At 47.9% G+C, this 16,719-nt stretch overlaps 1 protein-coding gene across 1 annotated transcript in view; it reads left to right on the forward strand.

Moving 5' to 3' along the window:
- The first annotated feature begins 15,521 nt into the window (after positions 1-15,521).
- Positions 15,522-16,719, forward strand: part of WARS2 (tryptophanyl tRNA synthetase 2, mitochondrial) — a 72,663-nt gene continuing 71,465 nt past the window's right edge. Inside the window, exon 1 of the mRNA XM_069203002.1 lies at positions 15,522-15,657. Coding sequence (XP_069059103.1) covers positions 15,556-15,657 — 102 coding nt within the window. The 5' untranslated portion in view covers positions 15,522-15,555. The remainder of the gene's footprint in view (positions 15,658-16,719) is intronic.

A 16,719-nucleotide genomic window follows, 5' to 3' on the forward strand; every position in this document is an offset into this window, starting at 1 on the left:
CAGTGTTCTCTCTGTTTTGATCTGGTATTGTGTGTGGGCCTCGCCCATGAATTTTTGGGCCCAGTGGTCCACGGACTATAAATGGTGTAATACCTGGACTACTATTCTTGGTGTATATTTTGTAAGTAGTGTTTATATGTATATTTTTGCGTACTGCATTTTAATATATTCCAAGCTTACACTCATTTCCTTTTGTCTTTGCATTCTTCCGTGGGGGTTGGGGGGTGTTACTATAATGTATAGATATGTATTAGTGTGTGTGTTGTAGTGGGTGGGGGTGGGGGTGTTGCGTGTGTGTGTCCCTGTTCTTTGCCTCCCCCTCTCCTGTGTCGTAGGTGCAGTACTCACCGTGGTCTTCGCCACCGGCGTTGGTGCTCCTGGTACAGGAGCAGGAAGAGTATCACGGGTAGGATTTGGATTTCTGGGTCCATGGTGTCGTCGTTCCTCGTGGAGTGTGCAGAGGTGAGCGTTTTCCCTTCGAAATTCCTGTTTCCGCCGTGTTTTTATCCGCAGTGAATCTGCCCCGGAAAAGGTGGCGGATTGGCCTGTTGTGATACTGTGGGCGGTACTTTGTCTTCCGCCTGTCTGTTGGCGGTGACCGCCAAGCTGTTTGTCTGTACCGCCGTGGCGGTCGGAGTGTTAAAGTGACTGTCTTTGTTGGCGGTTTCCGCCATCGTCGTAATTCCAAATTTTTTACCACCGGCCTGTTGGCGGTCTTACCGCCGCTTTAACACCAACCGCCAGGGTTTTAATGACCACCATAGTAATGTGTTTTATATGTCCTAACAGTAAAATATTACAACATTTGTTTTTCACTGTTGCAAGGCCTGTCCCTCTCATAGGTTAACATGGGGGCCACCTTTAAATCTGATTAAAGTGTAAATTCCCTTTGGGAGCGGATGGACATGTGGAGTTTGGGATCTCTGAGCTCACAATTTAAAAATACATCTTTTAGTAAAGTTGATTTTAAGATTGTGTGTTTGAAAATGCCACTTTTAGAAAGTATGCATTTTCTTGCTTAAACCATTTCTGTGCCTGTGTGTGGATTCCCTGTCTGGGTCCGTTTGACAGTTGGGCTGGTTGCACCTCACACTAGCCAGTGACACAAAGGGAGCTGGGGTGTAGCCTGCATATCCTGATGAGCCTTCTGTGCTAGGAGGGGGGGGGGAGAAGTGGTCACTCACACCTGAAAGGGCTGTGCTTGCCTTCACACAATGCAGTCTCCAACCACCTGGTGAGTGTCTGGGGCCTGGACTGGGCAGGGCAGGATTTCACATTCAAGAGAGATTTTGCTTTGAAGTAGGCCTACTTCAAAGGAGAAATTGGGTATAAGAAGGGCACCCAAACCCACAGACTTTAGAACACTTCTAGAAGCCAAGAGGAATCTCTGCCTGGAGAAGTGCTGAAGAGCTGAGGAAGAAGAGTTGCCCTGTCAGTGACTGTGCTTTGTGGCGCTATCCTGCAGCTGCTGCTTCTACCAGAGTAAGAGGGTAAAGACTGGACTTTGTATGCCTTCCAACTTGTGAAGATCTCTAAGGGCTTGATTTAGAGCTTGCCTCCTGTTTGAAGTCTCAGGGACAGCAAAGACTTCTCTCTGCCAGCACCTGGAATCTCTGGAGCGACTCCTACTCTGCCCTGTGGTGCCCATCCAGTTCCTGGGACCTTGAAAGGAGAAGCTGGCAGCCTACGAGGAAGAAATCCACGCACAGAATGCAGTGCGGGGAAAAGATTGACGCGACTCCGATCTGCAGCTGAGAAATCGACGTGCCGCTGGCTTCGCGGCTGAAAACGACACTCGCCTAATGCGACCGAAGAATCAACTCATGGAGCTGGAGAAACGACGCGCAGCATCACTTATGGAGGCTGGTGAGATCGCAACCCGCGCTGAGTGGTTTTTGGATCATCGTGCGGCTGGATTTCCAACTAAACACCGCTAGGCGTGTAAAAACAACGCCGGGCCTGCCCGGACCCGAGAGTGCTGACCGGATCAACACATTGCTCTCCTGCAGAGAGAAGAAACGACGCGCCCGACCCAACAAAAGGAAAAACTATGCAAGGTCCCGCTCGTGAGTGGAATCGACGCATCGCAAGCCCTTTTTAACGCACACTTGCCCGTACTGGGTTATTTTTGACGCACCCAAGGTACATTTTCAAGCTAACAGTGTTAGTGTGTGTTTAAAACTACATGAAGGTTCTTTTAGTTTTTTTACTTGATGACTTGTGTATTGTGGATTTTTGTCGCTTTGGTCTTGTTTTGTTTAGATAAATATTTCCTTTTTTTTTTTTAAACTGTGTTTTGTAATTTTGTAGTGTTTTCATTAAGTTACTGTGTGTGTTGGTACAAATACTTTACACATAGCGCTCAGAGGTTAAGCCTACTGCTTGTGCCAAGCTACCAAGGGGGTAAGCAGGGGTTAGCTGAGGGTGATTCTCTATTATCCTGACTAGAGTGAGGGTCCTTGCTTGGACAGGGGGTATTCTGCCTGCCAAACAAAGACCCCACTTCTAACAATGTATCTAACACAACAGACAAAGCAGATATTAAAATAGCAGGAAAGAGTATTTTAGAATTATGTACAGAAACATTAAGTTCAGGTTTGCATAACGTAGGGTATATATTTTCAAACATTTTACAGGATTCCCTGTGGGTCAGCGGGTGCTGCCCTGGCAGGTTAGGACCTCCAGCACCACCAGGCCATCAACTAGTTGAAATCTGGCAGTGCTGGTGGTTCAACCGTGGCGCTACCGCCGCGGTTGCAATATGGCACTCAGAATGCCACATTGGTGGTGGTCCGACCACCACAGCATTGGCGGTCCGACCACCACAGCAACTCTGTTGTCATTAGACAGCCAGGGTCATAATGAGGCCCTATGTAGTCAGGGATACATATTTAGAGCTGAACGTCTTTAACAGAAATTGCTTGCCATAATTTATGAGAAATAAAACATACAAAATTGGGGTAAATGGGTATTTATCTGCTGATTGTCTCCCATGAAGGGGTTCCATATGTGGCGCGGTTTTTCTGACAAAACAAACGTTACATACAAATCAGGCCTAGTTGTATGGTGAACATGAGTTGCACTAACCCTTCAGAGCGTTTAAGTGCGAGGCATAGGGCCTAGAAAACTAATATTACTGGATGATAATGATGACCAAAAGAGTGTGAAAGACTGCAATCTTTTTTAGCACCAGGTTGACAAAATAACAGATATGGTGCAAAGAGGAATCTTCCATTTTGCTGTCTAGCAACCTACCTGTGAGAGTGATTAACATTGAAATGTCATCGAGAGTGCGGACAAAGCCAATTTGGAAGAAAAAGGGATGAAGGGTTGGATACAGTTGCTTCTATTTCAGACATGTCTCTGACTTCAGTACAGCGGAGATACAAAAACGTCACAGCAACTTCCCCTTCCCTCTACATAGAGAATACTTGGAGAGAAGGGTGTAAAGAGAGGTGAGGAATTGGGTCAGGGGCAGACGCAGCGACTAATTGGTGAGGGGAGATGCTAGAGCCCCATTAACATGGTGTAAATACACCACAAAAGAATCTCACACCAGATTTAGAAAAATAAAGAAGATTTCAATTAATGAAACATGACAAAAACAACATAAATCAAACGGTAGAATCAGAGATATGCAATTTGAAAGATTCCATAGTGGCAAAAAACACAAAGCACCAACTGCAGCTATCTGGTTGTGCCGAAACGGAACAAAGTCACAGGTTCAGGCCGACTAAGATGGAGCATGGGCTAGCTACAGGGACCCAGTTAGCCCTGATGAACAAGAGTACCTTAAATCCTGGTTGTGGAGCATTGCGAGGTCCCATATTGAGGATATGTCGCGCCACAGGAGCACTGAATCAGTTCTGAGGAACTGTGAAGATGCTGTTCGAGGTCGTGCGTCATTGTCAAGGAACCGTCAATGAGGGCCTGCGATGCAAAGTGCGGTGTTGAAGATGCGTCGCACAACTGCGACAATGCATCTGTTCCAAGGAGCTGTGATGCTGCGATGCAAAAACCTGCGTTGTCGTCGAGGCTGCCATCGGCAAAGAGATTTGCGATGTGAGGGTCGGGGATGATGAAGGTTTGTGCAGCAGCCATACTGAGAGAACCCTCGCAGCAGAGGCGATGTGTCAGTTCTGCTCGGGACTGCACCGCGCAGCAGAGGGGATGCATCGGCTCTGCTGGGTACGCAGATGGGTTGGTAGAGCACATTCCATGTCCACTTCCAAGGGTCCAGGACTGGGGTGGCATCACTTGGCAGGGTAGGACTCACAGATGACAGAGTCCAGGTGCTGGGTTCAAAGTGGTTGGAGCCTTCTGTCTCGGAAGCTCTAGTCAGGAGGCCAGCCAACTTGCCCTTGGAGTCACTCTGGGGTCCTGGGTTCAACAGATGCAGGTCCAGTCCAACTCACCTAGTCAGGACGGCAACAGGCAGCAGTCAGCACAGCAGGGCAGCAGTCCTTCAGCGCAGCAGTTTAGCAAAGTGACAGTCCTTGTGGCAGCACAACACTCCTTCCTGGCAGAGTATTCACCAGTCCAGAAGTTTACAGAAGAGTTGGTGTCTTGCTACTCATATTATTCTTACCAGACTGTAGGAAGCTATGTAAAGTACCAATGTAGGGAGACACTGGGCAGATAGTCCAGGATGACCCTTATTCCCTACAAGGGGTTAAAATAATAACCCTAAAAGCTCTCTTTTGTGCTTGTGTGGGTGAGCAGTTAGGCTTATAAAAGGATAGTGCTAAGCATCTATTGCATCTAGTGCTAAGCATCTACTCGCCGGAGGCGCGCCAGAGGCAAGCCCGTCTGCGCCCGTCCGCGCCTGTACCGCGCCCAGCGCCACCCCCCCTGGTCCTCGCGCCTCCCGCGCCCACTTCTCGGCCGAAGAGCTCCGCGCCCTCAACCGCGGACCCTCCACTGAATGCTTCCGGGCATCCCCGAAGCTCCTCAAGACCTGGCTCTTCGACCGCTAAACAGCCTCTCCACTCCCCCCCCACCTCAGCGCCTCGAAACCCTAACGGGTACATAGCGCGCTTTATAAATACTATGATTGATTGATTGATTGATTGATTGCACACAAAAAAGTCAGTACGCAAAAAACACTCTCAATAAAGAAATCCAACACCAATTTATGAAAATAACACATTTTTTTAATGAATTTAGACAACAAGATAATCAGAATCTGGTGAGTACTTTTCGGCATGATTTTTCACAGATTTCAAAACTTCACACTTAGTGCAATTTCCTGGAGTGGGACACCTTAAGCGTTGAAGAGGATCAAGCTCAGCGAGGATCCCTGTGGAACTCCACAGATGAGCCAAAGAGTAGGGACCCAGGATGACTGACTGTGTCCTTCCAGTCAGGAAGGACCATATCCAATGGAATCTGGGTCCTTGGATTCCAATCTCAAGCAGCCAGTGGATGAGGATGTGGTGGGACACAGGGATGAATGCTGCAGAGAGAGCCAGAAGGTTGAGGATAGCCACGTGTCCTCTGTCTAAGATCATACGGATGTCTTCTGTAGCTGTTTCTGTTCAGTGGGTGGGTCTGAAGCCAGATGTTGGGGAGTAGGCCATTATTGAGATGGTTGGTGAGGTGTATGCTGATACATTTTTACAGGACTTTGCCTAGGAACGTTAGCAGGGAGATGGACCTGTAGTTGGCGAGCATGGTTGGGTCCACAGAAGGCTGTTGGAGCTGAGGGAGTACTGTGGCCTGTTTCCATATATCCGGTAAGGTGGCAGAAGGGAGAGAAGTGCTTAGTACCAAGGTGAGAGAGGCTGGGATAGCACCGGGAATCCTGCCCCTGCTGCTCTGTGTGGCTTCTCATAGGCTTCAGGCATACACTGGTGTGTGCCCTGACAGCCACATATTAGCAGATATACTGTGCTGACTCAACCATGCACAGTATGTCTGCTAAATAAAATGGATTGAACCTGCGTGAGGGGATCGAAGTTGAACTACGCCACTCAGATACACACAATCCACACATCCAGCTAGAGAGTGCTTCTGAAGCCCTTCATAAGGAGCTGCTGCTGAAAGCCATTCCTTTAAACACTTTCAGTCTCTAAGGCAGGTGAGGTTGAGCAGATACTGACGGTGACACCATTGTAATCAATGGATATGAACAGTGCTTGAAATGGAAAAACAGAAGTGCAGTGTTGGACCTGACAGCCTTAGGGTTGTCACCCCTAACTTTTGCCCGCCTCCCTCCACTTTTTGGACACTGTTTTTGCTGGTTTTTAGACTCTGCACACTTTACCACTGCTAACCAGTGCTAAAGTGCATATGCTCTCTCTCTTTAAACATGGTAACATTGGATCTTACCCAATTGGATTATTTAATTTACTTATAAGTCGCTAGTAGAGTGCACTATGTGTGCCCAGGGCCTGTAGATTAAATGCTACTAGTGCACCTGCAGCACTGATTGTGCCACCCACTTCAGTAGCCCCTTAACCTTGTCTCAGGCCTGCCGCTGCAAGGCGTGTATGTGCAGTTTCACTGCCAATTCGACTTGGCATGTAAAAGTACTTGCCAAGCTGAAAACTCCCCTTTTTCCTACATATAAGTCACCCCTAAGGTATGCCCTAGGGAACCCATAGGGCAGGGTGCTATGTAGGCAAAAGGCAGGACATGTACCTATGTAGTTTACGTGTCCTGGTACTGTAAAACTCCTAAATTCGTTTTTACACTACGGTGAGGCCCGCTCCCTTCATAGGCTAACATTGGGGCTGCCCCTCATACATTGTTTGAGTGGTAGCTGCTGATCTGAAAGGAGTAGGAAGGTCATATTTAGTATGGCCAGAATGGTGATATAAAATCCTGATGACTGGTGAAGTTGGATTTAATATTATTATTTTACAAATGCCACTTTTAGAAAGTGAGCATTTCTCTGCACTTAAATCTTTCTGTGCCTTACAATCCACGTCTGGCTGGGTTTAGTTGACAGCTCCTTGTGCATTTACTCAGACACACCCCAAACACAGGATACTCAGCCTCAGTTGCAGACATCTGCATTTTGAATGGGTCTTCCTGGGCTGGGAGGGTGGAGGGCCTGCTCTCACACAAAGGACTGCCACACCCCCTACTGGGACCCTTGGAGACAGGACTGAACTGAAAGGGGACCCGGTGCACTTCTAAGCCACTCTTTGAAGTCTCCCCCACTTCAAAGGCATATATAAACAGGGCCTCTGCCCCTTCCAACTCAGACACTTCCTGGAGAAGATAACTGGAACCAGAACCTACATCCTGCCAAAAGAACTGCCTGGCTGCCCAAAGGACTCACCTGACTGCTTTCTGTGAAGGACTGCTGCCTTGCTGTTGGCCTGCTGCCTTGCTGCTCTCTGGGTGTGTTGAAGAAGTGCTCTCCAAGGGCTTGGTTAGAGCTTACCTCCTGTTCCCTGAAGTCTAAGGACCAAAAAGACTTCTCTCTTGCAACTGGACTCCTTGTGCGGCGAAACTTTGATGTACAGCTTGCTAAACCCGACGCACAGCCTGCCCTGTAGTGAGAAATTCACCACATGCCGAATCGGACGGAACGATGCAGCGCGACTTCGCAAGGAGAAGATCGACGCAGTGCCTCCGTTGCGACCGGAGCTTCGATGCACGGCCCACCGGATCGACGCACAGCCGACCTGGGACGACGCAGCCCAACTTCCAGAGGGGAAATCGACGCAGCACGTGCCGTGCGGGAGAAAATTCCACACAACGCCCACCAGATCGACGTAGCGCTTCTGACTTCACTCCGCAAGCCCAGGATTCCATGCACAGACCCCGGGGCGTCTGAAAACCCTGCAACCCGAAGAGGATCCACGACCAAGCGCCGGAAATCGACGCACAGCTGTCCCTGCATGGAAACTAAACGATGCATCGCCGCGTGCGGCCCGAGAAATTGACGCATACCCCTTTGTTTCCAGGCTGCTCCTCCTCTGCGGCCCTTTGCGGAGATTTTTCACGCGAACCAGGTACTTTGTGCTTGAAAGAGACTTTGTTTGCTGAAGATACTTTATGTCACTTTTCAGTGATATCTCTGCATGTACTTATTGCATCTTTGATCATTTTGACTTGCATTTATCCAGATAAATATTATATATTTTTCTAAACACTGTGTGGTGTATTTTTGTGGTGCTATACTGTGTTATTGTATGATTTATTGCACAAATACTTTACACATTACCTTCTAAGTTAAGACTGACTGCTCAGTGCCAAGCTACCAGTGGGTGGGCACAGGATAATTTGGATTGTGTGTGACTTACCCTGACTAGAGTGAGGGTCCTTGCTTCGACAGGGGATAACCTGACTGCCAACCAAAGACCCCATTTCTAACATGCAGGTACTCTGTACCAGAGACCCTGTTGTTTCTAAGAAGTGCTGGTACTCTCCATTTAAAACTATTGCGTTTTTCTTGAGAAGTGCAGGTACTCTCCCACTCAAAATAAAAAAGTGCTGGTACTCAGTACAGGACAGTACCTGCCCATTTAAAGCACTGGATATGAACATTTTTGTATGGTGAGGAAGCTTTTCACTGCTGTGATCCTATGGGAGAATAAGGAAGACCTTTTGCTCGTTTGGAGCATTAAAATGAGCAGAGGAAGGGTGATTCTCTGAGAATAAGGGTGAGTTGACATTGAAAGATACAACTCTGCTGGCATTTGCAATAATGTAGTGTTCTGCACCTTCAGCACCTCCGTGATGTACACGATGAATTGAACAAGGACAATATGGTATCGCCCTAAGGATTCTGAAGAGCAACACTTCACCTGTTTTAATCTGTGTTGTTAGCAAGTTCCTTGTGGCCGCATGGCATATACGCACTCGTCTTTTAAAAGTATAGGGGGTTATTCTAACTTTGGAGGAGGTGTTAATCCGTCCCAAAAGTGACAGAAAAGTGACGGATTTACCACCAGCCGTATTACGAGTCCATTATATCCTATGGAACTCGTAATACGGCTGGTGGTATATCCGTCACTTTACCGTCACTTTTGGGACGGATTAACACTCCTCCAAAGTTAGAATAACCCCCATAGTAATTTGTAATTATGTATGCTGTAGGATATGAAATGTGAGTTTTTTAATCTTCTTTTTAAATGCTGATTGATGTTTTTTAATGCTTCTAATTTATATTTCTTTTTTACTCAATATGTAATGTTGGATTATTGTGGTTTTATGCTTTGATGGTTATTTATGACCGAATAAAGCTTGTGTTGATTTGAACAAGGACAATGCAGGATTTAGGTTCAGGAATACGAAGGCCACCAATGGCGTTTTACAAAAACACATTGCTCTGCTTGAAGAACGCATTGTTTGGTACAACGTTTGTACTTTCATGTGGAAATAACCGCCAATCTACAAAAGTAATCAAAAGTGAATTTAAAAGGAGAACTTATCTTCTAATCTAGAACAAACACCATCATATATTAACTTGTACATCAAAATGGTGACAGCGTGCATTCAGTCTGTAAAGTTTGGTTTCTCCATCATGCATAGAGATCATTCCACATGCACCCTGCTGGTTACGGTTTTCCAGTTTCTCATTCTCCACTCACAAAGCCTTGTTTATGCAGGGGTTTAGGTGGCACGAAAAGGGGGGGAGCCTCTTAAAAGATAGTGGCCAAAAAGCAAAAAAAAAATGCTTTTCAAGAGCACCCCATGTAATTAAGGGTGTGGCTTAAAAAAGGAAACTAAAATCCTGTGCATTCCACAGTGTGCCACCTGAAGAGACTTTGGGTGCCTGTGAGAAAGTAACCTCTTTCTAGCATGGTTAACCCCACTTTTTGCCTGTTTGTGAGTGTGTGTCAGTATGTTTGTTATGTGTCACTGGGATCCTGCTAGCCAGGACTCCAGTGCTCATAGTTTGTGGCCTAATGTATGTGTTGTCAGTAGTGCTTGACTGTGTCACTGAGGCTCTGGTACCCAGAACCTCAGTGCTTATGCTCTCTCTGCTTTAAAATTTGTCACTGTAGGCTAGTGACTTCATTTACCAATTTCAATTGGCACACTGGACCCCGCCCCCCTTATCAGTCCCTAGTATATGGTACCTAGGTACCCAGGGCATTGGGGTTCCAGGAGATCCATATGGGCTGCAGCATTTCTTTTGCCACCCAAAAGGAGCTCAGATAAACCCTTACACAGGACTGCCATTGCAGCCTGTGTGAAATAGTGCACACACTATTTCACAGCCATTTTCACTGCACTTAAGTAACTTATAAGTCACCTATATGTCTAACCTTCACTTGCTGAAGGTTAGGTGCAAAGTTACTAAGTGTGAGGGCACCCTTGCACTGGCAAAGGTGCCCCCACATAGTTTAGGGCCATTTCCCGGGACTTTGAGAGTGCGGGGATGCCATTACACATGTGCACTACATATAGGTCAATACCTATATGTAACTTCACAATGGTAACTCAGAATATGGCCATGTAACATGTCTAAGATCATGGAATTGTCCCCCCATTCCAAATCTGGTATTTGGGAGCCAATTCCATGCATCCTGGGAGCTCCACCATGGACCCCCAGTACTGCCAAACCAGCTCTCTGAGGCTTGCAATGCAGCAACAGCTGCTGCCACCTCACAGACAGGGTTCTGCCCTCCTGGGGCCTGGGCAGCCCAGTCCCAGGAAGGCAGAACAAAGCATTTCCTCTGAGAGCAGGGTGTTACACCCTCTCCCTTTGGAAATAGGTGTTACAGGCGGGGGAGGGGTAGCCTCCCCCAGCCTCTGGAAATGCTTTGAAGGGCACAGATGTGCCCTCCTTGTATAATCCAGTCTACACCATTTCAGGGACCCCTTATTCCCTGCTCTGGCGCGAAACTGGACAAAGGAAAGGGGAGTGACCACTCCCCTGTCCATCACCGTGCCTAGAGCTCCTCCAGTGTGTCCCAGACGTCAGCCATCTTGCTTTGCAAGGTGTGGGGGCACTCTGTAAGGCTCTGAGTGCCAAGTGCCAGCAGGTGACGTCAGAGACCCCTCCTGATAGGTCCATACCTGATAAGGTAGCCAATCCCCCTCTCAGGGCTATTTAGGGTCTCTCCTGTGGGTTCTCTTCAGATTCTGCTTGCAAGTTTCCTTCAGGAATCCTCTGCAACAACTTCAGGTTCCTCTGACCTCGGATCAACTGCAGCCTCCTCCAAGAAACGCTGTAACTGCAACAAAGTATCCACAAGAGATACTTTTATTCAGCAACCTCAGCTCCAAGTCAGCAACTGCAACAGTTTCCACGGTGTGCACGTTCTGGGGACTCCCTGTCTTCATCCTGCGCCAGAAGACCTGAAGAAATCTCCTGTGGGGTGACAGAGTCACTCCCCTGCTCCAAGCAGGCACCTTCCAAGACGACGAACGTACCCTTGGACTCCTCTCACAGCGACGAGTGTGCTCTTAAGGACACAGAGGGTGGACATCATCAACATAGACTGTCCTGAGGTCCTGCTGATGCGATTTGGAGGAGGAAAGACATTGCCTTCCCAGAGAGCGACGGTGCCTCTGTGCACTGCGTCTTCTTCATCTCCTGAGGCCTCTGTGCACTATTTGCAAAATTCCTTCGTGCACAGCCTGGCCCAGGTCCCCAGCACTCTATCCTGTGACGCTCAACTCGCTGAGCTGTTCTCCAGCGGCGTGGAACCTTCCTTTGTTGTGCTGCATCAACTGCATTTTGTACCTCCTTTGTCCCTGTGTCCTGGGACGTCCAGGGGTGCTAGCTGGCATCCTGAGGGCTCTCTAAAGTGCTGAGAGCCCCCTCTTTCTCCTCACACAGAGTTGAGGCCCACAGGTCCCTCCTGGGTCCATCCAGCGCCATTTTGACGCAAAACACACTTTTGTAGTAGCCAAGGCTTGTTGGCGACTTCCAACACGAAATTACGTCTGCAACGATCTTGACGTTGTGGGACATCCTTTGCATCATGAAGGAACCCGCTGTTATGTTCCTAGGGTGCATTTCTGCAGTCTTCAACTAACCGTGGACTCTTTTGCACCCTCTTCTGGGTTGGCATGGGCTCCTGTCATCCTGGAACTTCTTTCGACTTCTGGTCTTGGTCCCATTCATTTGCAGGTCTTCAGGTCCAATAATTCAGCAGTTGTTCTTTGCAGACTTGGTTGGCTACTGCAAAATCCCAATGACGAGGTGTAGTGTGTCCTAAGAAAACTTGCAGTACTTTACTCCTGCTTTTCTGGGCTATAGGGTGGGGTCATTTACTTACCTTTACTGTATTCTTACTCTCCCAGCGATTCTGCACACACTACATTTGTCTAGGGGGGAATTTGTGATTCGCATTCCACTTTCTTAGTATATGGTTTGTGTTGCCCCTAGACCTATTTTCTCCCATTGCAATCTATAGCATTTCCTATTGTTTGCATTGTTCTATGATTATTTACTTGTCTCATTTTGGTGTCTAGTGTATATATTGTGTATAATACTTACCTCCAGAAGGAGTATTGTCTCCAAGATATTTTTGGTACTGTGTCACCGAAATAAAAACCTTTATTTTTGGTAAAAATTAGTATTTTCTTTCCTTGTGTTCAAGTACTGTGCAACTATAAGTGGTATTGCAGGAGCTTTGCATGTCTCCTAGTTCACCCTAAGCTGCTTTGCCATAGCTACCCCTATCAGCCTAAGCTGCTAGAACACTACTACAGTTCACTAATAAGGGATAACTGGACCTGGTATAAGGTGTAAGTACCCAAGGTACCCACTACAAACCATGCCAGCCTCATATAGTGCCTTAAGACATATCATACAACAGTGATCATATTGTAAAACAAGCCAACCTACTGGCTTTGTTAATGCTTGTTAACAAACAAAAAATAAATGAGTAACAACACTGATTTTGTTGAAGCTTAGAAATTGAAGTTATTTCAATTCTGAAAACAAGTGGACTAGAATTAAACATTACTAAGGTCTGGGAATGGGGCAGTGATCTTCAACTGTCTCATTCAAGCTTGTGCTCCCCCCATTCCGCTTTCCTCTGCAGTCTCCCCCTCTATTTGATGCGTAACCCTTTTACTGCCCACATACTTCTGAAATGTTTTAGTTTCATTTCTCACACGTCATCTCTTTCCTCTTTGGCAAGTTTGTGACTGTCTCTTTCTGCACAGACTTCTCTTCATTTTCTTCCACTTGATCATCTCCCCAATGCACACACCTCATCCACTCACCTGTAAGCAGCACATTCTCTTTTCCCTTGGTGCTCTCCATATTTCAACAGCTGTGTAACTCTTTCACGCAGTTTCCGCTCCACCGGGATCCAAGGACAGGCCCTGGACTGGATCACCTCCTTCCTCTCCAACCGCTCCCAAAGAGTCTACCTCCCACTGTTCCGCTCAGACCCCACCGAGATCATCTGCGGCGTCCCAAAAGGCTCCTCGCTCAGCCTGACTCTCCTCAATGTCTACATGAGCCCCCTCACCGACATCGTACGCAAACACAGCATCATCATCACCTCCTATGCCGACGACACTCAGCTGATACTTTCCCTCACCAAGGACCCCACCAGCGCCAAGACCAACCTGCAAGATGGAATGAAAGACGTCGCAGACTGGATGAAACTCAGCCGTCTGAAACTGAACTCAGACAAAACGGAAGTCCTCATCCTCGGAAACACCCCGACCGCCTGGGATGACTTCTGGTGGCCAACGGCCCTTGGCACCGCACCGACCCCCTCAGACCACACACGCAACCTCGGTTTCATCCTGGACCCACTTCTCACCATGACCAAACAAGTCAACGCCGTATCATCCTCCTGCTTCCTCACCCTCCGCATGCTCCGAAAGATCTTCCGTTGGATCCCCGCCGATACCAGAAAGACCGTGACCCACGCCCTTGTCACAAGCCGCCTGGACTACGGCAACACCCTATACGCAGGAACCACCGCTAAACTCCAGAAACGTCTGCAGCGAATTCAAAACGCCTCCGCCCGCCTCGTCCTCGACATACCCCGCAACAGCCACATCTCCGCCCACCTGAGACACCTGCACTGGCTTCCTGTCAACAAAAGGATCACCTTCCGACTCCTCACCCACGCACACAAAGCCCTCCACAACAAGGGACCCGACTACCTCAACCGTCGCCTCAGTTTCTACACACCCACCCGTCATCTTCGCTCCGCCAACCTCGCTCTCGCCGCCGTCCCTCGCATCCGCCGCACCACGGCGGGTGGGAGGTCCTTCTCCTACCTGGCGGCCAAGACATGGAATTCCCTCCCCACCAACCTCAGGACCACCTCGCATTCCGGAGGCAGCTCAAGACCTGGCTCTTCGAGCAGCAGTAACCCTTTCCCCCTAGCGCCTTGAGACCCACACGGGTGAGTAGCGCGCTTTATAAATGTTTATGATTTGATTTGATTTCCCACATTTCCTTCCTAAGTTAATTCAAGCCCTCTGTTTTCAGAAGGAAGTCCTTCCATTATAGGATATTCTGTTCTCCATGCCTATAGAAGTGCCTTCCCAGGGTGTTTTTGTGTTTTGAGTGTCTGCCATTTAGTGCAGTATTTTACCTCTACCTGTATCTTGTACTCGTTTGTAACATGCACACGGCACCTTTCCTTTCAACGTATCATTTGCTACCTCTTATATCTTGTTTGCTTTTGATACATGCACAACGGCCACCACTGCCTCATGTAACGTAACTATTGTTTTAGTGTTTTGAGTGTCTACCATTGATTGCAACTTTTTTACCTCTATTCGTACTTTATTTACTCTTGTAACCTGCACACGTCACTTTTTCCTCTCATAACGTATCGTTTGCTACCTCGTTTATTTTTTTGCTCTTGATACGTGCACAATTATCACGATTGCCTCTTGTAATGTAACGCTTGTTTTTGTAACTGGCTCACTTGTAATTTGTCTCCTCTTGTATCTTTACTTTGCCTATTGTGAAGCGCTCTGACACCTTCGGGTAAAGTCCGCGCTATATAAAAACGCATTAAATAAATAAATAAATAAATAAATTTACAAATGATACATGGCCACCACTAGGCCAATGACTGGATGTGCTTGTAGCCCAGCCACCCTTATTACACACTGACAGGAACTGTGAGGTAGTCTCACTGTCTTCAGCCTCAGACCTCCCAATAGTGCCTCATTGTAAACACCCACCCACAACCTGATCCCCCCAGACTACTGGAGGCCACTCATTTCACAGTGTGCACTACACAAAAGGTTTGTTGTTTTTAAAACAAGGACAAAACATCTGTAAAAGCAAGTAATCTTACTGAACAGGAAGGTAAAGTAAAGCCAGAATATAATCAGGTCTGACATGGATTATTTCAAAGGTGTTAATAGTCATTGTCAAGGCATTGGTCAGTATTTTTCCTGTACATTGATGAGATGAATAGAGAGCCTGATAAGAGACCCTTTCAGATTCAGTTTTTAATTGATGCCAGGTCTGAGACCTCCCAGGACCCGCCTCATTTAAAGCCCCGGGGCTGGGCAGTGAAGCGCTGCACAGACACGTGCTCCTTCCCCCAGCGCGAGACGCCTGCCGGCTGCCAACCAATCAGCGGGGACGCCGCCTGTGCAGGCTGCTCTGCGTGACCTCGCCTGACGTCATCGCGCAGGGGTTCCAAGATGGCGCTGCACAGGGCATGTAGGGCGGCGTGCGGGGTGCGGCCCTTCCTGCGGGGCCTGGCGGGTGTCAGTGGCGGGCCTGAAGCGGAGCCGGTCCCTCAGGTACTCTCCGCTGCCGGGGTGAGGGGCTGTGGGGGTACGGGAGATAACGAGGGGGGCCTCCGCAGCCACCGGAAGGCAGAGCATCAGCACAGCAATGTGGCTTTAGCGTAAACCACGTAATACAGGGACAAGCAGATCTGACGTCCCTGTGAACCGCAGCGTAATCGAGCGTCATGACGCGGCCCATGTTACCGTGCGCCTTGGTGTAGAAGCGCATGACATACATGTCAGTTTACAGAGGACACTGCAGCCCACTCTGTACATGACTGGTGCATGGAGGCGCATCACCCTGCCTGGAGCACACATGAGCACAGTGCGTCTTGGTGCACACGTGACACTTCTGTCACTGCTGGTTTATAGGAGCAGTGGCCTGGGAGGCACTTTGGGCAAAAACCAGACATGTGAAGCTGCCAGGTTTCAGGTGTGGATGTGTGTGACATTGCTATGTCTCCAATGAGTCCCTATATCACAGTCTGTGGCACTTTTAGGTCCGCAGAACCAAACAGTTGTGTCCAAGTAATGAGATTCATTCCACACAGCATTGGGCTTTACAAGGGGCTTCATTGAACTTGCAGCCCTCCTGCAAGGTTATTAACGATTTTAACACGATGCACAGGCGTTTCCAGCGAGTTCCCGCAAGCCACTAAGCTGGGCCTGTCTGTCTCAGTTAATACCTGTTTCCATCTTTCACTACAACCTTATTTCTCCTCTTTCATCCTCTTTTATATGCAGATTCTTTGGTTTGCTGATAAACACATCCTGCTCTAGCCCTTTCCCTAGGAGACCAGTGCCTCCTCTCACTGATGCACCTGCTTCCCTGCCCTCATCTTTCCTTGGTTTGGTTCTCTTGTGACGACTCACATTTTCCTTTTTGCCTTTCCTCCATTTTTCACTCACTGATCTATTTACGTTATTGTCAACCTGCGGTAATGTGGTTACACATTTAACACTGCTTTACACTATATAAACTGCAAATAAACCATATCATTTAACATATCCCTCTTTGCAGACATACGTAGCGTGTTCATAAAAAAACTGACTTCTTATTTTCTGTATTTAAAT

This window comes from Pleurodeles waltl, chromosome 8 (assembly GCF_031143425.1).
Source record: "Pleurodeles waltl isolate 20211129_DDA chromosome 8, aPleWal1.hap1.20221129, whole genome shotgun sequence".
Taxonomy (NCBI): Eukaryota; Metazoa; Chordata; class Amphibia; order Caudata; family Salamandridae; genus Pleurodeles; species Pleurodeles waltl.